Below are 26,438 nucleotides of genomic sequence, written 5' to 3' on the forward strand. Positions count from 1 at the left end.
ACACAGACTGCAGGACAGATGTGAGGTCACGAATCCCACGCGAGATGGATCAGGCAGCTCTTTCAAACATCTCATTAGCAGCATGACAGCTGAGAGCAGCCTGACACTGTAACAGCACCCAAGGGTAGCAGCCTGGCTTTCAAGCGCAGCAGCTTTTTGGGGCCAGCACCGAACTACAGCGGGCACTCATCACAGGAGCGCTGCGCCTCAGCTACCGCTGCAGGCATCTCTCCACAACAGAAGCGGCTTTTCTAGACTGCACATCAAGCCTGTTGCTGTACCATGGACCTGAGACTGCCAAAAAATAGCTAAGCATCCATCTTGCAAGCAAGGTTTCCTGCCTCTGGAGTACAAGGCTGGAGGGGAACAGTGAGAGTCTGAGCTCTCAAACAGGCTATGTTTTATCCATTCTAGTATAAAACTTGTGTGTTGAATTCTTTTGAGGTTTTTATTTTGGGGATGGGTGGGAGAGGGACTGGGAAGGAAAAGGATTTGGTCTCCTTAATAGGGAAAAGCCTCATTAGCATTAAGAAAAAAAAAAAGCCAAAGCCACACTATAGCATTTTTTTAAAGTCTTTATTATGCAGAACATAGAATATATTTTAATTAATTTTTTTTCCCAAGCAGTTTTTTCTCCAGTGTTTTTTTTTTTTTTTAACATGCATTGTTACCTTTTTAAAGCCAATATACTATCCATTTATCTTTTTTTCCCTGCCCACAGAACATCCATATTCATGTTAATCACAAGTGTAAAAAAAATTAGACATCTGGCATAAAATATTTTGGGGGGAGCCCATTTAAAAATTTTATCTAAAATGTCTTATCTACAAAAAAATCCAATATATATGTACATTATAGCAACACAGAGGCATAAGAATACAGTGCAATTTAAGACGAAGTGCCGTGACTTAGTAATTCTGCCCAGGGCTTGTGGAAATGTGGGCCACCATTGGCTTTGGGGCTGCTAGCCTAAAGCTTCAGGCTCCAGCATTCCTCTGTTCTTTCTCAAATGGGTCTGAAGTTAATATTGGGAGGCTAGAGATGCATTAAGCTTAATATACCATTAGGGGGTAGCAGAAATACTGTCTGAATAGGACGAGCTTTGGCAAAAAACAAAAAAAAAYCAAAAAAAACCCCAAACCACCAATGTTTACAAAAGGCAGATGGTTTGCTGCGTGTTTCACCTCAACATGGATATTTTTGGAATGGCACCAACCCTTGGCATATTCATGTGAGACCTGGTCACCTGCTGTTGAGGAAGTGAATTTGCTAGCTGCCACTGGTTCTGAAGTCCCTGATCCTTTTAATAGGTCTCCCACTTTCAGCAGCCCAGGAACAAGTTACCGATGGAACTACAGAAGAACTGTGTAAACTACACAGGAACATCGTGCAGAGAACTGCACTACCTTTGGCTCCCACGTACAGACACCTCCTTAAACAGCTGATAGCCAGGGTCACACACAAATTGAATTTTGAACCTCTCCCTCCCAAGAAAACAGCAGTACAAACTGCTTAACAAAGAGCACAAAGTATTCTTCCATAGKTTAAAATCCACTGCATTCTTCAAGGTCAGTCTTAATTTCAATTCTACATGTCACGAATCAGTTTAAGGCCTTCGACACACACCACAGTCATTATCTGCTTCACCTAGCCCTTTCTGGTGATATAATCACAACAGCTCCAATGCCTGCAGCAAATGCTTCTCTTTTTAATGAAAGCACAAATACTTCACACAAACACTTTATCTTTKTGCTCTAGTATTATGTCTGAATCTTTGAATAGGTGAACAGCTACAAGTCTGGGGATGTTTACAGGAGTACAATGCCATCAGAATGACATTTGAGATAGTTTTTTTCTTTTCAAACCATKTTTAGGTTATGTAGGTCAAATGACTGGTGCTTTTCCCAAACAGTGGTCCAATGCTACTTGGGTGTCAGGTCCAGCACCAAAGACAACAATGCACCTGCTGAGGGGTCATACTGAGCATTCCTGAACAGCTCAGTGCTTCACTAGWGCTGAAACAGAACTGACTGCAGGTGCCTCAAATCTCCATGCAGAAGGTGCCACCCACACACATCCCAGCATACTTGACACTTTCATAGGCTGCATATAAACGGTAAAAATAATATGTATAAACTGCATAAATTCTGACTGAGCATTGTATATTGGCATACATCTCCACAAGTTTCCTTCTCTGTGATGCAGCAAGGGGGCTCTTGCATAATGCTCCAGATCCAGTGCTGCAAGCTGTTCTCTTAGATGAAATGAAGTCATGCTCATGCTTTCCTCCAACCTATGATCTCCCTGAATGGATAACATGGTTTCTGAACAAGCAAACAGCTGCAAGCCAAATGCTTTTCAGAGGTAAAGAAATCAAAATTTGCACAGAAGGAAAAAAAGTATTTACTTGGTGTGGAAAAGTTTTAGAGGAGTGTCCCTTTAGGCACTGAAAGCTGCATTCCTCATTTAGGGATACCTGTTCAAGTACACATGAAAGATCCCTGTACAGCTGAAAATAAGTGATGATTGACTACTCCTTTTCGCCATCTCTTCTGTATCAGTCCTTCATTCACACAGCACAGTCACTGATTTAATGGGCACACTTCCCTTGCCTATTCTGTGTGAAGGTGCAGCTCTAATAGCAAGTACCACTTCTGCACTCTTAGATGAAACAGCAAGAGGAGGATAGATAATGCAATTCCTTCATTGAATGACTTCATCACAGAAGGATGTTTGGTCAACTTGCTCCTGAGTCTTTGCCTAAAGCAGAAGCATACTACACCAGTAACTCAAGAACCACAACTGTTCTTTAGGGATGCTACTTAGAAAAGATATAGCAACTTAAGAGTTAAATATACCATATATATGTGTATATATATATATATACTATACAAAAGTTTGTGTTGCGTAAAAAACAAAAATGAAAGCCCTGAATATTTTGCCACAAAAAACCTTGGTTTCTTCTCTTCCAAGGAACTGAAGCAAAACTAAGAATCAGGTTCCTTAAGACTAAGATCTACTTGGGAAGACCAGTTTCTAACAAGAAGCAGATATCCCACTCTTTGCTGATGCTTGGTAATACAAGCCTCTCAATTTTCTTACAAGTGAAAGAGATTTTAAGGCCATTAGCCTTAAAAATGGTCATGGTTCTAAACTCTTCACTGTGCTCAACAGAGGCAAAAACTTTATTGCTAAGTTCTTCAGAGAGGTACTGGGAAGGTAGCTATTGTATATTTATGAGTAAGTTTAGCCAATATACAGTACAGGGCAAAATCCTTTGTTCAAAAGCAGCCTTCATTTTCTTTTGAATTTTGCATCTCTTAAGAAATACCAAGAGTCATTTTCAATTAGAATGTCTCTGAAAAGTTGGCAGGGACTGAAGTCTTATTTCTTAAGCAGCTTTTCTTCCTTTGTGATCTCTCAAGATTGGTTCTTTCATTCATTTCTACTGCCAGGAGAAAAAGGAGACAGATTTCTGGTCAGTACATAAATACCAAAACAGCAATCCATCCTACACATTCTGTGATAGCACACATGCTGTAGCACAAACCAGGACAGTTTTATTAGTAGATGCAAAAATATTTTCCTGGCTTTCATGCTCAGTGGATTACTGAATTAAAAGTGTGAAATCTTTGACTTGTAATTTCTTAGTTTTTCAGAAGCAATTTCAACAGGTTTCATTATTTTTACCAGACTTTGGCAAAACAGGTCCTCTTGAACAAAAGGCCTCAGAGGGGAGTGGGGGGATTTGCTTCCCAAGAAGGATATGGCAAGGCTGAAATGTAACCAAGCAGTTTGCAAATGCAACTAACTGCCAGAATTATTTCTGAAGTGTCTTTGCACTCAAAGTTCAAACTCAAAATTCAAAGTTATATGCAGACAGTGTGACACAGCAGAAAGATGCTAAAAGGCAGAAGCTTGAACACAATTTCCTCGACAAGTGCAACTAGAAACCAGACAGACACAAGTAATTTTTAAACACTGACAATTTCCAAAGTATTACACAGGATTTATCTATATTATGAAGATTTTTCCAGATGCTTTTCTCCCTTCCAAAGACAAGCTCCTCTAAAACTGATTCCCAGAGACAAGGTTGAGATTCAAGACTTGTAGAATCTATGATAACCCACTTCTAACTTAATACATCACAGTGTCCAAACTGATTTTACTACACAGCAGACAAACATACTGTACATTTGTGAATGCTCAAAACAGCTACCTACTGACCTAAGCCTTTAAACTGGTCAGTTTTGTCTGCTCTTAAACCATTCAGTGATCAAGCTTCCTGTACTAACCTCCTCTTGTTCCCTAGTACAATCCAGAGAGAAAAAAAATTAGTAGTGCTTTGAGATAAAGCTTTTCTTGAGGTCAGAAAGCAGGTCATTTGCTGAAATGTTACAGCTAGTCCTGGGCAGAACATGGATGAGAAAGTAAGCTCAGCTAATTGTGGTTTATTCATTCTGTGGCTGAGCATGTGAGACTATTTCATAGCTGTCCAAATTGCACATACAGACTTCGCAGACTCTGCACGCACTCGGCTTCAGAACAAGAGCCCACCAACATTAACAGACTAAGACTGAAATAGTTATTTGGACCTCTTTTCAAACAGCCAATTTCAGTTCTTCTCATATAATTAGATTTCTGAAATCCAATGGTAAAAAAAATGAACCAGTGTTTTGAAGTTCCATTACATTAAAATGGAACAAGATCTATAAATGCATGAAGTTAGATATTCTATAAAATAGAAGCCAATTCTGCTTTAAATCACCAGATGTTTTTGCAGACCTGCTTGGTTCTAGTGGCCAAAGCACTCCTTCCCTGTTAGCTGCAGAGTGAACATAAAAGAACTTTAAAAAACTTGTTGGGTTTTTTTGCAGCACCACACAAAGAGCTTTGAGCTGCCCTCTGTTTTAGTATTATGATGATGAGTCTGTTTCTAAAACCTCAATCACCTGCAAAAAGCATCTTGCTAACCCAAACTGAAGAGCTGGCCCAACCCAACTGAGACAATGTTAACTTTTTACTACCTTTGCAGAAATCTTAAATGTCTAAGTATAAAATACAGAAAAAAACTATACTGCAACTGATTCCTATTAAAAATTTTTGGTACCTTTTTGTTGATCCATTCTGTTCACTTAAAGAATTCAAGATGTAAAGACTAAGCAGCAGACCAGTTCTAAGGTGTGATAGAAAAAAAGGCATCTATTTTAAACAGAGGGACAGTATGAAACTTGTAAATAAAGACTCCAAACAGCAACTGGCTCAGTGAATACTGATTTGATCAGTGTTGATCAGTAACAGAAATACAAAAGAAAAAAATGTCATATGAAATATAATTGTGAGAATGTTCTTCAGGGAAGGCCTACACAGACAGGCAGCTGCCAATGGAGACTTTGCAGACCAAAATGTATGATGATGAGATTCAAGTTGTCCATATGCGCAACAAGGCCAGTGAAGAACACCTCATATATGACAAGAAACAGTGAATTAGCATGGCAAAGGGCAGCAGTCTTTCACACATCTGCACGAAACAGTTCTCCTACTGTGTAGGCCTGCTTATTGAGGGGGCTTAGTCTTGAGAATAAGCACAAGATTTGCTCTAGTTTACTTAAACCCAAGAGCACCCTTCTAGAACTCAGCAGTGACTTCTTTGTGACTTTATGATAATTCTAAAGCAAGCGAAACTAACCTGAAGATGAGAAAGCAACACATACAACCCATATTTTTTCTTTTTTTCAAACAGAAGTATTAAAAACCAAAAAAAAAAACCCCTCTCCATCACTTACCCTCTATCAAGGGGACAATTAATGTCAAAACCAGGAGACAATCTGGTATCCATACTGGRAAGGAAAAGAGGCTACAGTTCCAGAAGTCCTTCTGCCTGTGGCTTACAAAACTGAGTAACGCTTAGGAGCAATGGTCTTGTCAGTGACATGTCAACAACACATTTATTTTAAAAAGGCTAAATTCAAGTTTTAAACATAAGTAACTGCAAATGAAAAAAACAACTTTGGTTGATTATCCATCTTGTTAAATATGTCAAAGTTAGCAATCAACAGTTTCTCTAGGAAGTCGCCAAAAACAGACAGGTCAGCTCATTCCTTATTGGGAAGATCAGACACCTAGCARTGACACTGAAAATGCTGCCATGCCAGCATCACACATGCTCACAACATCTCAGCCAGCATTTGGGAGGCTAATGGTGCATACAAAGTCTGAACTAATCAGCCACAGCCAGCTTGGGCTGCTATGAATGCATTGAGACAAATAAATTAAAAAAAAGCAACAGGAAAAAAATAAAGCCAAGCACCTCTAGGGCCAGACCCTGAAGACACAGGAATCAAAGAATTTTTTTTCTCCTCTCCCTATTTACAAAATGCCATTTAGAGCTGATGTGGCCACTTCAGTATTGTGAGGAAATGTCTTTAAGCAGTCATAGGTGTGTTGTTCACGGATGCTGTGGCCGGTGTGCCACAGAGTGTCCCATGGGGTGTGTCCCTCCCACTGAGGCACATGGAGGGAGCTCAGTCTTCTGTTTCTTCATATGTTGTCTCGTCAAACGGCCGGTCCAAGAGAGGTACCAAACGGCGACGAGAATATTTCAGTTGCAAAAGGTCCCCAACTTCATTGACTTCTTTTAAAGCCTGACAAAGAGACCAGAGTAAATCAGCAGAGGAGACAGATGCAAGTTATCAGCACATCTTCCTCTATGCATGCCGGCAGACTACTCTGACAGCCATTTTAATTGAGATTTTACCGTGCTAGAAGCCAGTACTTTCAGAAGTGCATAGGATTACTTTTTTATTTTAGCATTCAGGAATTTTGAGACCAAATCAACAGCACTGAGAGCACCTATGCATCCACCTGACTATTCCAGTTCCAAAACAGGAACATAGTATCCAGCAAACTCTATGATTATTCATAGATAGAAAAACAGAGAATAATGTTTCTCCCTTCCTGGAGGTAATGAAGCTGAAGTAGAAAAAAAAAGTACATGGAGGTTTCACTCTCTTTATGTATCGTTCAGTATGAAAACATCCTGTGTTAGCATACCTGATCTATACTGTAATTTTTAAATTGCAAAATAGCAAAGACAAACTACAGTAGTGAGCTAACAAGTTCTATAGATGCATTTGTTATATCTACATTTGGTTAATTTGCATTATCCATATAAAATGAGAGATAAAAGCTCTGTGACATAAACAACATGGCACAGGAGACTTTTGCCAGACAATCCAAGGAATTAAAAATAAAAAGTTATTCTGGGTTGGACCCTAAGCATTTTCTCCCTAGAAAGCAAGTCCCACTGAGGCTGCCACAAAGGCCACACTCAAGCAATTGACGATCCAGAACACTGCTACTGAATTAGCACAACCTTTCACCATTTTGACCTGAACTAAATGTTATGAAGAGATCAAACATCTGCTTGCGTAAGGAATGAGGCAAGTCCCAGCTCAGTTAATCATACTTCCATTATGTTGCAATCTCTGATAAGACATTGGTCCACAACAGGGTCTGTTAAAAGCCAAATCCTAAACTTCATTTTTCTACAGAACACTCCTAGAGCGAAGTACAAAATAAATCAGTTGCTGCAGACAAATCTGCAATACTATGTGATGCTAGTTATTGTATATAGGCAAGTGACAAAAAATGAATTCAGACGATTACTTCCAAGTCCAATGTGATTTTTGTTGAATTCAAAGAATGGCATTTCTCCYTGCCTTRAATTGTATATTTATTAAGACAATTACATTCAGCATTCCTTCAGAGTGTCACTAATTCARCATTAATGCTCCAATTTTAATATGTTCTGGGTCAAATGCTTGTCTCTCAAGGACAGTTGGCAGATGGGGATTAATATCTCTACATGTTTTTTCTTCCTAGATGGATAGTTCAAGTTTTTGTTTCTTTAAACAATGGCCCTTCATGCTTGTTATATCTGGCAGCAAAAACCTCTGCACTCTAAAATCTGGGGGAACGACAAACCCAGAAGTTGGACCTCAGTAAAAACAAAACAAAACAAAAGTGTGGGCACAGTCTGCCAGACCTTTAAGTAAAGATCCCATATGGAAGCAATTTAAAGCTGAATTTCTGTTGAAAGAGTATGTTAACTGTTATTCTTGAATGCAGATTTAGGATTTTATTAATTTAAAACAAAAAGGGCCATGTGACCAGCAAAGACTACAAAGGAAATGGCATTGGTGTACTTTGACTTTAGCAGAGTGTAATATATTTTTCATCACTGAAAAGAAAGCACCAGCCCACAGGGATGCAGGTTATGAGAGACTTCACTCTGATCCTAAGCCAAATATTTTTAGGCAAGGAAGTTTTATTTACATAAAACAGTTAAAATTGTAACTAAGAACTGTTTCCCATCATGTGGGTGTATTTAATAATAAGAAGGAAGCATTACAAATATCACCATTTGCAAGACAAGCTTCTCTTCCCTATGCTTCTAACCTGGATGAGTTTTGTTTAAAAAATGCCATAAGAGCCCTAGTTAGCATTCAGAAATACGTAGATGGGATACCAAGTTATCCTCTCTGTGACTTGCAGAAGCTGTCTACCAGCTCTCCCTCAAGTCCATTCATTTTAGCTCTTCCTCCTCCTGGATATTGTTTCCACAATTAGCAGAGGGATTAGATCTGATTAGAGGGCTGCCTGAATGATTAGCTGCCTGAAATCAGTCCCCTTTCACTGCATCACAAGAAAACACAGTACAAAGTCACTGACACAAAGACTTGCTCCTTATTAACTCCTCTTGCCAATGTTCTGTGTTCTGAGCACGCAGCTATTTTGAACCTTAAAGGGGTTACACTAACTTGGAACAAAGCCTCCACATACTGAGCTAAATAAAAATTTCTTCATTCACTTCAAAATTCACACCTCATTTTGCTCTGGATTAATTTTCTTAGGCAGACAAGCTCTAATATACTGAACAAGCATTTCCTCAATTTAGTGTATTTAACACTTACAGAGGTACTCTAGCAATGAGTCTTATGTTAAATCCACAACATTTGAAACATTTTTTGGAAAATGTAGTAAGAATTGACAGGAAAAGAGCTTTTTAAAGCAGAATAATAAAAGTTACAGAAAGATTTTGGAAGAGAGCAAGACTGGTACTTATACAGACCCTACAAAAGCAGCTTGTTATGGCAAAGGCCCAAGCTAGTCACTAAGAGAGAAGACCAGGAACCTAACCGACTGTAAAATTGCATGATTGCTCAGGTAGTGCCCGCACATCAAGTTTCTATGGTTTCAGTTTTAGCTCAATTCGCAGCAACATGATTTCAGAGACTCCAGTTTTCTTTATTTTCCTTCCTCCCACCTCTTATTCATCCCCACTCCATCTCCACCTGCCCAGAAGTTACTGCTCCCTCATTTGTGTCAATGAACTCAGGTCTATTACCATGCTCTGAGCCAAGTCTGATGCTACTMATTTTATACAGGGGGAAAGGAAGAAAAGGAGAGGGTCTTCTCTGAACATACTTGATCAAAACTTTTATTTGGAGCAGAAACAATGAAATTGAGATAATTAAGGGAAGAGCAGCAGGACAAGTAGCTGAGAAGGAACTTCTTAAACAGTCTGTTGGAGAATCACAAGGCAGAAACAACTCAGGAGCAGCAAGTATAGCACTGCAGAYACACAGCAGGTTAATACTATTTAATGACACTAAACATACATTACAAAACTGCTCCCACCACTCACTGCCTTACTATCTGTCCAGCCATTTTGAGCTGTTGGTTTTTATGTAAGTTCTGCAACAGTAAAGTGCGAAAAGATTAAGTCTATTGTTTTTTGACAAGACATTAGTAAATATCTGTTATATGCCCTATTTGCACTTCACATATTGTAGTGTTACCACCTGACCATATCTGGACATTGGGCATGATTTCTCCTTCTTAACTCCATGACTACTGCCAATCACCTTCTTGTCCACAAAATGTTCAAAAATTGTTTCAAGATTTTTTTTTCTCCACCATCTTCTCAAGATAAAGTGAGGCTTTTCAACCCGCAGATCCTCACACTTTTTTGTCCTTCTTCAAGATACTGGTGACATTTGCTGTCKTCCAGTCCTCAGGAGCCTCCCTCAACCACCACAAACTCTTCCTCCCAAGATGATAATCAAGAACAGCCTTCCAGTAACAGCCAGCTCTCTCAACACTTGTGGATGCACCTCATCAGGCCCCATGAATGTGTGCACGTTGATTTTGTTTAAATGATCCCTTATTGGAGCTTTCTTCACACCAAAGGTAAGTCTTTACTGCTCCACAGTTTTCCACTGATCCCGTGGTTTCAGGATTTCTGAAGTCTCACCAGTAGACTGAGACAACAAAGGCACTGAGTTACTGTTGCCTCTTGCATGCATTTGTCACCTGATTCCCTGYTGCCATTCAGGCACAGTCCCCCACATTTTCTCTACTCTGTCTTTTGATACTAATACCCCCAACAAAAGCTCTGCCTGCTGCATTTCATGTCCTTTGATAGGCTGAGTTCCAGGTAGGCTTTGCTTTTCCTGACCCCATCCCTGCATGCTCAGGACTGCGTCTCTATTCTTCCTTGGTCACCTGTCCCTGCTTGCACCTCTTACAAACTGTGGTGATAACATTTTTGTTGGTTTGTTCATCCATGCAGCCTTCACACCACATTCACTCTCCTGCAAGTCAGGATAGGTCATTCTTCAGGGAAGGAGTGGGGAGGAAAAATCAACTACCTGTCCTGGATACTTCTGCTCTTTGAGGTTGTATCCTATGAGATTCTTTCAAGTAGGTCTCTGAGCAGGATAGACTCTACGCTCATGAAGTCCAAATTCATTACTCAACCTAGCTAAAATTCTGAGTTACAGACCCTCAAAGTGGGGAAAAAAATGCAATGCAGAACTTTGGCAGTGCCCAAGACAGGGCATGTACACACATCCGTCAAAAACAATTATTCCAAAATTAAATGTAGATACCACACCAAAACACACTAATGGTCAGGCTTATTCATTTAATCCTCTTTCAACTCTATTTGCCAGAGAGTAACCACCATCCTTACTTTCTGAAGGCAGCCTCTCCTAACTGTGATGCAGGCCACCTTCCAGGGGACCTCTRTTCCCTCTGGAGGTGCAGGTAAGAGTAAGTAAGGCATTGCATATGGCACAAACTCATTAGAACAGGTTCATTTACGATAGAGTGCTCTGAAACGTTAAACAACTGGAACAGTAATCTTTGGAATAAAAATTCTGACTAATTGAAGTAATCATGTGCTTCCTTTTGAGAAGACTATGTTTTGGAGTTCTCAGACCTTTATATTGTTTTTCTTACCATTAGCATCTAGTGTCAGAAGAAGCAGCATGTTTCCTTCTAACCAGTTCAATGCAAGGTATAGTCTTTTAAGAGGGGGAAAAAGCCATGTCTCACAGGAATAAGACTGTCTCCCTTAAAAAGAGGACAAGAAATTCCTGAGATTTACTGTAAGCAGCCATTCTGCACTATTGAAGTAAGGAAAGAGATGGAGTCATTGCCAGCTCTACTACAAAGGGCTTTGAAGATTAGGTCCAACCAGTTTGTTTACCAAACATTGAAGCAATGTACAAAACCCAGACAACTGTTGTATCTATTTATTAGCAGGCATGAGCAAAAGGAAGAATAGACGAGACACTTACTGTATCAAGCATCTCTTTGGTATGAGCTGCAGACAAACAGAATCTGGCTCTGGATTCGATGATGGGGGTGGCAGGGAAGCCCACAACCACAACACCGATGTTCCGCTTCAGCATCTCACGCCCAAACGCACTGCCAGAGACAATGAGATTGTCACAATTATTCCAGAGGCAGCAAAGCAGGAGCATGATGAACTCAAGATGATAACCCTTTGTTGAAGCAAGGCTGTCAGACCACAGTTTGGAGCTTCCAGTGCTTCTTTTTAGAGGCAGAAATGCCTGCTCACAAAAACACTTTTTAAATTCAGTCCCAAGGTGGTCCTTCTCAAAAGGTTTCACTGTATTAATTTCTAACAAAGCTGAAAGATTATATGTGGCAGAGACTGGTCTTTTAAGCAGGCTGTTTCTAAATGGGTTTGTAACTTAAGCTGGAAAATCTTTCCAATAGGAAACAGTGATTTTGGCTCAGAAGTTTGACTACACGAGGAAACCCTCATGCTGCAATGCCCCAAAGTGGATGTTTCTGCAATTTCAAGATATTTTGTTTTCATGAATCTAACTTTAATCGCGTATGTTACTGTATCACAGAATGTATCACTTTATAAGTATCRCCAGAACCACTGAATCACCACAGTAAATTGAGATATGATACCAAATATTTTTAAGGAAGGTGAAAAGTATCATGACAACTGTCACACACTATCTTCACCAAAACAAATTCTTAAGGAGATTAAAGAAAGTAGTGGTTGTGACTTATGCAATGAGAGGCRCAAAGATGTTAATCCTTTCTCTAAGTGCAGCACAATTGTGGGTGCTTCCACAGGCCACAGGAAATGGTTAATCCTTTTTGAAATGACCTTGTGAGAAGTAGCAATGAACTTAAGAGGCTTATAAGGACACATAGAAATAACATTCTTTTATTAGGTTTTTTAATTTTCTGTCACARCTGTTTTCCTTATAAACACATTCTGATACACTTCATTTTGTATTCATTTAGTACTCTCACACTATTTTAAAAAAAGGCTACAAGGGACAAAGAAAAGATCAAGTAAACSTGATGCAGATCCTAAGGGCCCACTCTTGTCAGAGCTCTCTGTTCTTGCTCATTTTAAGTAAGTTACAGGCCCAACTGCTCAACTAATAAATATTTCCATGAACATTTCCAGGGAAAAGATTGTAGTGGCTGGTAGAGAAGCTAGGCAGCGGAACCAGCTGCCTCTCTGTGCTGGAGGCAGCACCCATAAAGGTAACAGACCCTTTAAATGTTGTTACACTGAGAAAGGTGGAGAAAGACTGTATCTAGCTTCATAAAAAGTGMCAGACTGAAGCCTGAGCTAGTGAAGCACTACAGATGTTCAGTACTTAAATGAAAATGAAGCTTAAAATGAAATTACGCTTTCCAAATTTGAAAGTGTTGATTGTGCACTGCATTATACAGCCACTGAAAAGTAGTGATCAAAGCCAAGATGACCTTGAAATCAGGTTTTTATTTATGTTGCAAAAATTTTTAATATATACATTATATATCCTCCTTGCAGAATTTKAACCTTAATTATCCACACAGCACCCCATAAGTCGATGAGCATTGATAAAGCTATGTGCTACAGTTGTATTAGTATTTACAACACTAATACCTGACTGATTAAATCCAGACCTCTTAAAAACTTGGGGTTCATTAAATACATGTTGTTGTGTCCCATCATGTCTTGCCCTAATGCTTTTCCTTTCTTAATTTTCAAAGTTCATCAATGGAATGTTGGCTCCTTCCAATTCAGGAGCTAGTTGAAAGACTTTCTCCAGTGACTTTTAATGTTAATTTCCATTTAATTTCAGCTCCTCTTTAGTACATTTATGCAGTTTACATATGAATAGAACGGAAATACACAATCCAACCTTTAAAATGTGACACATAAGAGGCAAAATTGCTTCCCCAAAGTACTTTCTTGATGTCCCAAGCTACAAGCCTCGATTTCTCAATATTACATATAGGAAGTTTCCATATTTTATAAGACTTAGTAATGATCAAAAGAAGCAAAAATCAAACTAGTATTTTCTTATATTTAGAAAACTCTTCATATTCTTACACCATCCTATCTTTAAAATTAAAGAGGACAGATAAGAAGTTATGCTGTCAAACCTACCCAATTTTTGCTGGCATGTACAGCATCAGAGGCACAACTGGGGAATCTTCATTTCCATAGATGATAAAGCCCATCTCTTTCAGTCGCCTCCTGAAATATCTTGTGTTCTCTGCTAGCTGCTGCACACGTGCTCTCCCTAGAAAAGGATTGAAGGTGAGACTATGAAATTAATTGTTATAAGTCACATGCATAACTGCAACACAAGACCTCAGAGTAAAGTACAAAACATTAATGTATTGCTTGTGCTTATGGAAGTGTTACAAATAAATGCAAATTGGGTTTTGCAGTTTCTTCTCCTTCATGTAATCGTGATTAATCATGCCTTTTTTGGTAAGTCTGAACAGACCAGGACAGGCATAACTACCAAGTCCAAGCACTATCTGGTTTTTCCATATCAGGTTTTCTTTCAATCAAGAGATACCTGGCCAAAAAAAGGCAGTTATCTGCTTTTAAACAAGATTCAAAGTTTGCTCAGAATTCATTAGTAACTGCATCTTGAAGAGCATGCTTACACTTTGAATAATTAATGGAAGCCTATTGAATCAGCTGGGATTGTTCACCATGTTTTATGCTGCTTTTCTGTATTAATGGAAATTACTACTTTCCTCTTTAGATCTCTTGGCTTAACTGTCACATGGCTGCTCCCTAACCCTTTTCAGTTAAGATGAGCTGGGTTTAAATTAAACCGATTACTTCTGATAATCCAGCTTGCTTCACTTAAATGGCAGCAGCCAATTTATCATGTATTCAGCCATTTCTGTATGGATTTTTTTACATTTGTCATAATTAGTACACAAGATATTAGACAACTAGTATCATTGAAATATTCCAGCTGTTCTAATATATGCATAGAACAATCAATTTATCAGTTAATTAAATTCTAGCCTAGCGCACTGTGCTATATTCCTGTATTGCCYACAAGAAAGGTTCACATCACTTAAGCAGATAATAAAGCATTTCTGATCAACTAATATTCCAATGTGTTTARGAGATTAAGCACTAGGCCATTGATGAGACTATAATAAGTAACACTTAACTTACTTGTCTCTGGTCCACAACGTATATTTCTAGGTAATTGATTACTCAAACACTGCATTGCCCAGACAGGGGATTCATAAACTGAACCATTAAATGTACTGCATGCAGATCTATGCCACCTAGTGAAGGTGGCTGCTAGACATTAATCATCTTCCTTTAAAGTTGTAGATAACATAYAGGGATTAACTAAAAGGAATGCCAGGTCTCAAAGAAACATCCAATACCCACATAGCTCTGCTCCAGGCCAGAACAAATGTAGTTTTAAGAACCTATATAGTATTTGTTGCCAAGAGTATCAGACATTCCACCCACAACCAGGCAATCAAAAGCAAAATCCCATCAAAGGCATAGCATAAGCAAAAAGGATGGAACCTGTTAAGTTTGCAAAACTTGGCCATCATTAGTGGGTAGAAGCTGGTATTTTTAATAGCACTGACTGCCACTTAAGACATCTCATCTTCTCCATTAACTGCATTGTTTCTTAAATCTTTGCTCCCCCAGAGTTTCTCCAGAAGCTTAATTCCTCTTCCCACAAAAGCAGTAAGATTTCAGTAAAACACAAAGGTTTCTTGTGCTTACAAAACTAAATTTTTAATTGGTTCACATCAGATCAGATCCTTTACTAGAGAYCCAGCTTTCTCTTATGTTTTCAGACCAATATTTGGTCATTTAAAATACCACAGAGTGCAGAATGAAGTTGAAAAAAGAAACAAACTCAATAAAATTAAAAGCAGCAGCTTTCTGCAAGATACTAAAAATAGAGGGCCAAAAGCCACTTCTTGCATTTCTAACATTAAGGCAATCAATAAATACACAAGTGTCCACAGCAAACTGCATGCAGAAAAAAGCTATTTTGGTCTYTTCTGAGAAAGCTGCATCTGTACATCTCCTACACAGAAATGCGCCAGTTTCTGTCATGTCAGGTCATTGATGTACAATTGCATCCAAATACAAATCAGATKTCACCACTATGGAATAGTAAGGGACGTACACAGCTGCTGTGATCAGCCCCTCTCCCGTGATGAGGAATGCAGCTTTTGCCATACATACAATTTCTCTGTGTTCCCATAAAGCATAGAGTTTACAGTGTTTAATCAGAAGGAACTTCATCACCTTTATGGTTTTCCCCTCGACACATTCACACCCTTTTCCATGTTGTTGGGAGCATTCCAGAGTAAAGATTAAAGAGCAATCTGTAGCTGGTAACCACTTCACAGTCGTTCCTAAACTCCTACCAATAAAAACAGGTTATGATTCTAGATTTATCTTTATGGATTGAAGAGTGCTTTGGAATGTAAACAAGTCTCAAGAACAAGTTTTTCTGTTCTCTATGGAGATGTAGTTACTTATTAAGAGCAACTAACAGATTTGGAACATGCTGGCCCTCTTCGGGTTCGTGGGTCTCAAAAGTCTATCAGCTTTTGCTTCACTCTCAAGCCATCAAGTAACTTAATGAAATTATTACTCCTTTAAAAACTTGCAGCTACRAAAACATTGCCAAGAACTTGAAAACATACTCAGAGGCATGTGCTCACTACCCACCACATGTCATTACCATCTGAGGAGAGCTATAGTTGTGGTGAAGCAAAGCACTAGGAATCAAACAAAAGTTGAGTACAGGGTCCTTGTCCTCTCCTTGCCTTTTGTGCTGCATCCTGTGCAACCACTCTTCTCTGCAATTCAACACATTTAGTCTCCTACTCCACTATAAAATCCTGCACTTGGAAGAGTGATGCCACATGCTAATTGAATAGGATTGGCAATATTACGCAACAAGAATATATCCAGTGTTCAGCTTTACTAACATTTGCTGGTTCAACCCCACTGATACACAGCAGTGTAGCAGGCTGTTAACTGCTACTGCAGTTCTACCATGCTTTCTAGGACCACAAAGACAAACCAAGCAGTGCTGGAAGTGGCAGTGAGTAGGTATCATTGCTGATTCCCCTTGCAACCCAAACAGAGCTGGAGCACTCAAACAGGACCTCTAAATCCCTTCCCAGCCCAAGCATCTCCTGAAATTCAGAGCTTTGTCCACACCTGCTCAATTGTAGRCCTAGAAAAACTGCCAGGACTGCAGCAATTYTCCAGCAACTGGCTTTYTGGGCAGTATGCAGCTTCATTAATTTAATACCATGCAAAAAAAGGCTAGATCAGACACCACCCTGCCAATTGTTCTGGCACAGGAGTTGTGCAACGATTCTGGTAACATCCTTTCATCTAGGAAACTGGAATGTGATGACCTTCAGCAAAGGAAGGAAAGGGGGAAGAAAGGGATGATTACTGGAACTGAGTTCTTGAAAAGTTTTAAAAAACTAGAACTGTTTATCAGATCAACTGATTTCAAATCCCTCATAGGTCCTGTAAATAGCTTAAACTAGCTACTAACAGAGCAACACTGAAATTAGAGGATAACTAATAATTTCTCCTGTACTTCTGTATCCCTTTGAAACTTTACTGTAGTCATATCAAGATTGCTCTTGCAATTTAGTAAAACACTTTCTTGCTTSTAATAGCCTGGGGATCATTTAATCTAAAGTGCACATGTATCTCCTAAAGAACAAGCTGCCATCATATCAGAAGTAAAGGTCACACACYATCTAAAGGGGAGAAACACTCTCCTGTCACAAATATACAATGCAAGCAATATTCTTTAAAAAATGCAGCTAGCATGTACCTGGGAAAAAATATTCCAACACACTAGAGAAAGTACTCCATTATGAATCAAAAGAGCACRTGAGATGCATATTACATGGAACCAGTGGGAGTAAATCAGTGTCTCTGCCAGGACAGGTTCCCACAGGCCAGAAGAATGACACTGAGATTAGCTCACATGATTAGAKCATGGTGCCAATAATGCCTTGGTTGTAGGTTCAATACCTCTATGGGCCATTCATGTAAGTGCTGGATTTCATGATCCTTGTGGGTCTCTTCCAACTCCAAATATTCAGTGATTCTGTGAATGATACTTCATCACTTGTGAATGTCTGCTTTAGAGGTCATATTGCTCAGAAGGGGAGAAGTTATAATGGAATTAAGAAGCAGAGAAGACAGTTACTGAATGTCTTCTTTGCATTGGTCCTCATCTGCAAGAGCAGTCCTCAGGAATCTCTCTGACCCAGAAGACCAAAAAGGCTAAAGGAATGTTGTAAGGAAGACTCCCCTGGTGAATGAGGACTGGGTTAGAAAACACCTAGGCAGACCTGACATCYACAAGTCCATGGGCCCTGATGGGATACATCCACAACTGGGGAGAGCAGGTGGACACCACAACAAGACAACTCATGATCATCTTTGAAAGGTCCTGGTGATCAGGAGAGGTGSTTGAGGACTGGAAGAAAGCAAATGTCATCCCAGTCTTCTAACAGGCAAGAAGGAGGGGCCAGGGAGCTACCAGCCAGTCAGCCTCACCTCAACCCCAGGAAAGGTGATAGAGCACCTCATTCTGAGACCATCTCTATCCATATGGATGACAAGAAGGTGATCAGGAGTGGTCAGCATRGATTCGCTAAAGGTAAATCATGTTTGATCAGCATGATTATCTTCTATGACGAAACAACTACCTGAATGGATGAGGGAAGAGAATGGATATTGTCTGCCTACACTCTAGCAAAACTGAACACAGTCTCTCACGACATCCTCACAGGCAATTTCAGGAACTGTGGAATGGATGAGTGGACAGTGAGGTGGATTGAGAACTGGCTGAATGGCAGATCCCAGAGGTTTGTAATCAGTGGCACAAGGTCTAGTTGGAGACCTGTCACTACTGGTGTCCTCCAAGGTCCAATAGAGAGCACAGTATTGTTTAATTTGTTCATCCATGACTCTCATGGAAGAGATGCCTCCTCAGCAAGTTCACTGATGATATGAACCTGGGAGGAATGGGCAATAACCCAGAGTGCTATGCGGCCCTTCAGAAGGACCTCAACAGGTTGGAGAAATGAGCAGAGAACTGTCWGMAATTCAACAAAGATAAATGCAGAGTCCTGCACCTGAGGAGGAATAACCAGGACAGGCTGGGGACTGACCTGCTTGGAAACAACTCTGTAGAGAAAGACCAAAACTTGTTTAGTTTTGGGAAAGCATTTGTACAAGGGAGGGAAACGTTTTATTACATTCCCTAGATTGTGGATGTCAGGAGAGGAGAGAAACCTGAAGAAGTAACCAATCCTATAAAATTCATAGGTCTGCTAGCAAAGTGTATCTACTGAGGTCATGTTAACATCAGTAAAGCTGTGATATTTGCCAGGGTAAACTTATTGCCAGATAAATCCCTTCCTTGACTGAAATAAGCTCTACTAAGAGAAATAATTCTGCCACAAATGTAGGCCGACACATCTATCAGTAYTTAATATAATGCTTCTCACCTCAAAACACTTTTGTACTGGAAAGAGTTCATAAGATGGGACCAGCTTGAAAAACAGTGTGAAGCGAATTACAACAGATACTGARAGTAACTTCTCCACAAAGAACAGTGTTTTCATCTTAAAGATGCCTTATGGATCTGATATTAACTTGCTATTAACTTCTTGTAGTGATTKAAAATATGTCTTTAATGTGCACCAGACAATAAAACCTATTTCTTGTTAGACTTACACACTGAGTCTTACCAGAGCCAGTATGCTATTGTCAGACTACATGTTCACAAATACTTAAGAGAATTCTTATAAACCTCTGCTAATATATGTTTTCATTTCCTTGATCACATAATGAAAACTCAACCTGAAAGTGTTTGATTGCATTACAGYATAAGCTGTTATTGAGAGACTGAGTAATTGGGCCAATAAATATGTATCACAAGTGCAATGATTCTGCATGTACTGAATTGCAGTCTATTTGTATCAAGAGGGGGTTTTTAATTCTAAATTTTTCATTTAATCATTAAAAACAAATATGTTAGTTTTCAATCAGTATGTAAGGCAAAGGTATGAAATAGCTTAGCTTAGCAATTTCTGTCTCTGTCCACGTTGACAACAAAATAAATAGGTTAAATTAAGGCTGCAATAGTAAAACTCTGATGTATTGAACAGCTGCAAGACCAGTTAATGAAAGAGTATCGAGTAACTTCATCATTGCTGCCTAATGTGAACTGGTAATTGTTGACCAACAAGAGCTTGTGCATACAGTTTACAACTTCACTGATTAGGAACCATTCTTCAAGATGTGTCCTACTATTTTGCTTTGAAGTCTTTGTAAGAACTAATTAATGCTTCCTCCATATTGCATCAAGTATCTTTGTTTTAGATCCAGGAGACAGTGATCCCAAGTGTGACAAGCAGATAAAATCCAGCCTGTGTGTGGTTTTGCCTATCTGAAGTTGGTTTGCCCCTGAGTTCAGTGTCAGTTGGTAGTCTGTCTGTGTATAATGCAACATGCTTTTTACATTTCCAGAAGCTGTGCTGATTAAGTGTGGCACTGTTTTGAACATATTAGTGATTGCTTTTTCTCCATACACCTTATATCAAGAGGCCAAACAAAAGAAAATAAGATATAATTTCTACTTCAAAAAGACTGTATTTTCAGACATTGGGAAGTGCTCAAAAGAAACTGGCGAGGAAAACTTGGTTACATATCTCATTCTCTAAAAGTTTGTTTCTTCAAGTCAAAGTGATGCCATTATACAATCAAGCTTGTAAATTTTTCCACATTAAAAGCCCYTTGTTTTTCCAAAGGCTTATACTTTCATTCTGTTTATTATTCCTACATTTCTATCTTTTGGTTGGCTGTTTCCGTGAAAGACATAATTCAGCATATTCTGTTTTGGAAACAAGCATTTTTCAAATCTCAACCAGGAATTCAATATTCTTCTGCTGATTTAACAGATTCTCCACTAAGCTTTCAGAAGCTAAGTTGCCTCCCAAGGGCTTATGAAGATTTTTTGCAATGTTAACATAATAAGTCAAATTGTTTTCTGGACACTAGACTTGTAAATACCTCATCATTAAAAAAACCAACACAACAGCTGATTTTTTTTTTTTGAGAAGACATAAAAGCATTACTACCCTTTTAACTGCCATGAACATGTTTCTCATAGATACAGAAAATTCCCCTCCTCAAGGCTTCTCCTGAAAAGCACAAGTCAAGCAGGACTTCTAATAATATCTGCATGATGAAAAAAATCCAGCAAAACGTTTTTAGATTTGCCAACCAGTAGAAAGGGCAAGTACAACTTACAAATATCTGACTGGAGGCAAGGGTCAGATTAGAAATTAAGTAGTATCTATTAGGGGCTATAGTGAGTAACTKAAAACCAGAGAGAGTAGAGTGAGATTTTAAACCAAAAAACACTGGAACACTAAACAAAACTCCACTCCAACAGTGAATAAATGCCAAAACTTTTACCTTTTAAGGAAAAGTTGCACTAAGAGAGATGGGGAGAGCACAATGTTGTTAAAAATGCTGTAATGGATGCTTAAGGACCTAGCATGTGCTGATTTCGAGCTGATTTTAAGACGCTTGAAACATCATCTGCCAGAAAGTAGATTCATGACATGAACTCATACTCCAAGGCAGAAAGAGCGACCAACAGCAATTCACCTGCACAAGGTATCATTAACCCATACAATACTGAAATGAGGCCTCCTACAGCAACCTATTAGGTCAACTTAAAACAAGTGATTTACAACAGCTCATAAACAACATGGAGATACAAAGCAAAGTTTTGCTCATTTCTTCTGAGAGATCGCTCTACAGTAAAGAAAATTTTATTATACAATACCTTCAGATTTCTTATCTTTCAGAATACTTTTTCTATCTCATTGTTTAAGTTTCAGGGACAAGGTAGCACCACATATTTCAGTCTGCTTCCTCCAAGTTTGCGCATGCAAACACTATGTGTACTGGTCAGGATACTGTATTTCCCAAGTTTTACATTAGAAAGTACCAGATCACATCAGCAAATACCAAGAGAACCTACCAGATCAATGAGAAACCTAAAGAAAGTAGTTAGAATAACTCCTTAACTCAGTGCTATTACGTTACGATTTAATAGCTCAAACTTCAGTACTCAGCAAAACAGTATGAAGWCAGAACCAACTCACTGTGTTTTCTCACAGGGCTGATGGGGAATCCAGGTTTAATGCAAATTTGGGAATGGGAAGAGYCTTTGGGCTGTGTGTCTCAAGCCCAGGCACCTTCCAGCAGAGGCCAGTGCTGCTCCCAGGAGTCCCCAGCTGCCCTACCTGCTCACAGCCTGTGCTCCCCACCAAAGGGCTGCACCACAGCACGGGAAGGCTGTSCTGAATTTGCMCAGGAGATCCTACAGGGAYAGCTGAGTCAAGTTATTTACTCTTYTCACATACTTCCTGAGTTCATCACTTGGGACAGAAACTACAAATAACACGGGAGGAGAAGCCCAGTTTAAGAGTCAGCACACTTGAAAGCGTGGTCAAGGAAATCAAAAGACGGCTGCAAGCTCATGTTTGTTGGCCATATGGCAGCAACATTAGCAACAATTTATTTTAGGAGAAGTGGTGAAGGGCTTGGCTCGTGACCATTCTGAGTTAACCCCATGACTGTGGCTTTTAACAACACTGTATGCAGGGGATTTGCCTGGATTATGTGGGTACTCAGTATGGAGCTTTTGTAGAGGTGATGGTAAAAAAGCTCAGTGCTTTAAAGGAGAGAGGAAAACAGCTAAATCTGGTTTTAAAAACTGGCAGTGGTAAAGCCAAAGAGAATCAGAAACGGAAAAAGGAGAGAAGAAAAATTATGGCTGATATTCTTGGCATTACAATGACTCAGAGAAACAAAATTTATGCTAATATTAAGGATCCATCATTGCATTTGCTTTCAAACTAAATAGTTCCAGTGGAGTCTAAAGGCATGCCAAGAAACAGCTGGGTGCATGTACTGTGTACTCACTGAGTTTATATATACTGGTGAGCTTGACGCCTTTGGCATCTTCCAGAGCCCAGGGGAGTATTTTTATATTTGCACTTTCTGATTTTGTTTGCAAATACGAACTGCATTTAGAGAACTCCTAAACGCAGCCTGCTCTCCCCATGAACTTCATCATAAAACGATGCAGCTCCAAACAAGAAGAGATCATGCCGTTTGATGCAATCTGTCAGAATCACAGAATGGTTTGGGTTGGAAGAGACCTTAAAGATCACCTAGGTCCAACACCCCTGCCATAAGCAGGCACACCTTTCACGAGATCAGGTTGCCCGGAGCCCCATCTAGCCTGGGCTCGAATGATTCCAGGGATGGGCCGTCCACCACTTCTCTGGGCAACCGGGTGTGTTTCACCACCCTTGTTGTAAAAAAGTTCTTCCTTCTATTTAGTCTGATAYTTACCTTCTTTTAATTTAAAACATTGTCCCTTGTCCTATCACAACAGGTCCTACCAAAAAGTTTGTCCCCATTTTTCTTGTGAGCTCCCTTTAAGTACAGAAAGACCACAATGGGGGCACATWGCCAGAAGATCCTACAATTGTTCAAAATAGCACACATTTCCCAGTTTATTATTCTATTAACAGAAACTCTATGTTGGTGACCATGAAAGAACTTGAATGATGTGGCTGCATATGCACTTCAAATACTGCAGTAATAGCACTGTCCAACCTTGCTGCAGCCAGTAGAATAATGTTTGTAATAACAGGGTAAGTCTGATTTCTTCATACTTCCCTGCTTTCTGTATCATTTAAACTTCTCTAGAGCGTTGACAATATGTGTACAGTGAGCACAACAGTCTCAGCTCATGTCAAAGGGTTTCTGCAGTATGGGGACACAAAGATGTTACAAAATGACACTGTAATAAAATCAGCTAAAAATGGCTGCTTGTCTCTGCACAGSCATGACAGTATTATAATTATTTGATTAGTCATCTTTTGCCTCAAACAGCAGGCTTCCTCAAGTGAGCAGACAGACTTTGAAATAAGATACATATGCTAAGGAGACCAGCATGAACAAACATTAAGGAGTTAGTAAAAGCAGTATTAAAACCAGTTGATTCAAACAGAGCCAATGTTTATCAAACTACAGGAGTCAGCTTTTCTACAGCAAAAAAAAGTTATTATAAAATCCTGAAAGTTCAAGCTTTGAAGAGAAAAAGATTAAACCAGTAGAATTCTACTGATCCTACAGAAAAAAAAAATGTGTTTACAGTTCATCCTACCTCCAATCTGGCCAATATTAGCTCCTAAAATGAGCATAAACCAAACATTTAGTAACAGTTTCAAATACATTAAATGAATTAATTCCATTAGAGATGTTGATAGCTGATGAAACTTCAAAATTATTAATCCATAGTCATTAAAGTGGAAGGAAGATTTTTTCYTGATAACCTGATTTTTTAATTATCTTGTGTACAAGTAGGTTTAATCTTCTGGGTGCACATACATCATTAGTAATTAGCTTCTATAATTTTTGCCTTTGTAGTTGGCACAATTGTATAGCAACCTGCATCTTCCCCCATGTGACTGAAACAAGGCTAATGGTTAGCCTTCCATGTGTCCTTTACAGTCTCTCAACTACAGAATTCAGTAACCTACTAAGGACTCAMAGGAAGTTAGTATGCATGAAAATAGCAAACCAAATGTTAAAAAGGTAAATCTAAAAATCCACAGAAGACTCCAAGCATTCCCTATCATTACGATTAGCCAACAGTGGGTCCAAGTCTTTAAAACATGTATGAATAGAGAGCTACTTTATCAAATGTAGCATCACTATCCTATACTGCACCAGTGGCAAAGATTCTGATGAGGCCACAACTGACATGTAAGATTGATTGACCTGMAGGTGTCTGAAAGACGTTTTAAAGATATCTCGGGCTGTTGTAGAATAGTGTAGCAGAGAATGCTTCCTCTACTAGAGAAGATTTCTGTAACCAGTCCTAATAGTTCACRGAGTGACAGAAGCCTTTAACAAGGCTTAATTGCCCTCCAATGGGCAATTAATGAAGTTTCAGTCCCGAAGTACAAAACTTAAATAAATCTAAAATGCAAGCAGGTAACATTCTGACTTGGATGAAAGTCAAACATAATCAGGAAGAAAAACTATTACTAAAAGCTGTTAGTCGTTCCTCTGCAGCAAGATCAACAAAAAAGTAATCCTCACAGAAGGAAGGAAAAACTGTGTGTGGCCCTGCTGAGGCAGGTAAGTATAGTAGGAATGAAAACTGTAATTTGAGAAGTTTTTTTATTGAAGGGAACACCTTTATTGGACTGYTTTGGTACTTCAGTACTAGAGGGTAACTGAACATAGAAAATGACATCTCAAAGACACAGGTGGCCAAGGCAGATGCAAGAAACCTATCTAAACAATGGGTAAATTTGAAAGACAGTAATCAAACAGCTACTCCAGAGCTGCTGAGCAAGGGACATGCAATAGCTTGTACGTGGCACAAAACAGCCTGCTTGGCAATGTAAGATTGTCCCTTTGGATCTTGCCTGCTTACCAATCAGCACCTCTTTTTTAAGTGTGACAATGTTCTACACACGAGCATCATTCAACTCTAGACAGAAGCTCCAAATGCTTTGATGGATCTCCTGATGTGATTCTGCACAATCAGGTCTGAGAGTGTAATATGTCTACGGTCTGTCCAAGAAATGAGATGCTAGACTTATCTTCACTTGGCCAGGTCTAGAAGAATGGGCTCACTGACACATTGTATTGGCTTTTCAAAAACCATCAAAAGGAATCTCATCAGAGGACAAGTCAGCTTTCTGATCATAGGCTGGAACTGTCCATAAGCAAACAAACATAAATCACCTATGGACCATCAGGAACTGGTATCATCACAGGTGTCAATACAGTGAGGTCATTTTAGGATGCATCTTGCACAGATAATGACTCTGGAAACCTACACTCTGCATCTTTCTTATGGCACTGAAAAAGGCTTTTGTGGAATGTAAAAGAAGCTCTGCAGGTTTATTATTCTCTGTGTAAAACTATAAAATGTCCCAAGTGGTGAAAACAGCTATTACTGACACAGAAGGTACCACTTCCACTTTTCACAAACCCTTTAATTTGGAATAGATGTCTTGAAATTAGTCAGTCCAATCTCAAGCAGGATCAGCTAGAGCAGGTTGCCCAGAACTGTCTAGCTAGGTGTTTGACTGTCTCCACAGATAGAAACTCTACAATCTCCATGAGCAGTTGTTCCAATGTTTGAGAACCCTCACAGTTTCAGTGTTCAGAAACTCTTTCCCTCTTTAGTAAATCCTAAAATTATCAAAGACTTACATTTTACTAGGCRCAGAAAACATTATACACATTAATTAATACTCACTAAAATCACACAAATTCACTTCTACCTTGTACATAAAGCTGTCTTCCACAAGAGATAATATATAATAAAATTTCAAGTCTATTGGTTTGAGAGTCTGATAATAATGAGTACTCTAACTTCTGCTCATCAGCAAACCGTGTGTGTTAGATATGAGGCATTAGCCTAAAWGACTTGAAGCTGCCAAGGCATTTTGACCACAAAAGGTGAAGGTCTAAGCTGCCAAACCCCAGAATAATACACATCCGCTTCTTATGTATCCTGGCAGTCAAACAGTGAGTCAAACTTGCCAGGGCACTTTGCTCATTATACAAAGAATTCTTGACTGAATTTTAGTAACAACTCAACATGGCTTCAGAGTTATTTTAACCTGTGGCCAATCCC

The 26,438-nt window shown here is 39.2% G+C and overlaps 1 protein-coding gene across 2 annotated transcripts in view; it reads right to left on the bottom strand.

Moving 5' to 3' along the window:
- Positions 1-568: 568 nt before the first annotated feature.
- Positions 569-26,438, bottom strand: part of SPTLC2 (serine palmitoyltransferase long chain base subunit 2) — a 75,122-nt gene continuing 49,252 nt past the window's right edge. Inside the window, exons 10-13 of one of the 2 annotated variants that reach the window (XM_057379923.1) lie at positions 13,787-13,922; positions 11,649-11,778; positions 5,787-6,644; positions 569-3,445 (exon numbers count right to left, since the gene is read on the bottom strand). In XM_057379923.1, coding sequence (XP_057235906.1) covers positions 6,525-6,644; positions 11,649-11,778; positions 13,787-13,922 — 386 coding nt within the window. In that variant the 3' untranslated portion in view covers positions 569-3,445; positions 5,787-6,524. Of the gene's footprint in view, positions 3,449-5,786; positions 6,645-11,648; positions 11,779-13,786; positions 13,923-26,438 lie in introns of both variants that reach the window. The other variant, XM_057379843.1, reaches the window with a different exon arrangement.

The sequence above is a fragment of the Malurus melanocephalus genome, unplaced genomic scaffold, assembly GCF_030028575.1.
Source record: "Malurus melanocephalus ecotype Western Australia unplaced genomic scaffold, MMel_1.1 scaffold_0, whole genome shotgun sequence".
Taxonomy (NCBI): domain Eukaryota; kingdom Metazoa; phylum Chordata; class Aves; order Passeriformes; family Maluridae; genus Malurus; species Malurus melanocephalus.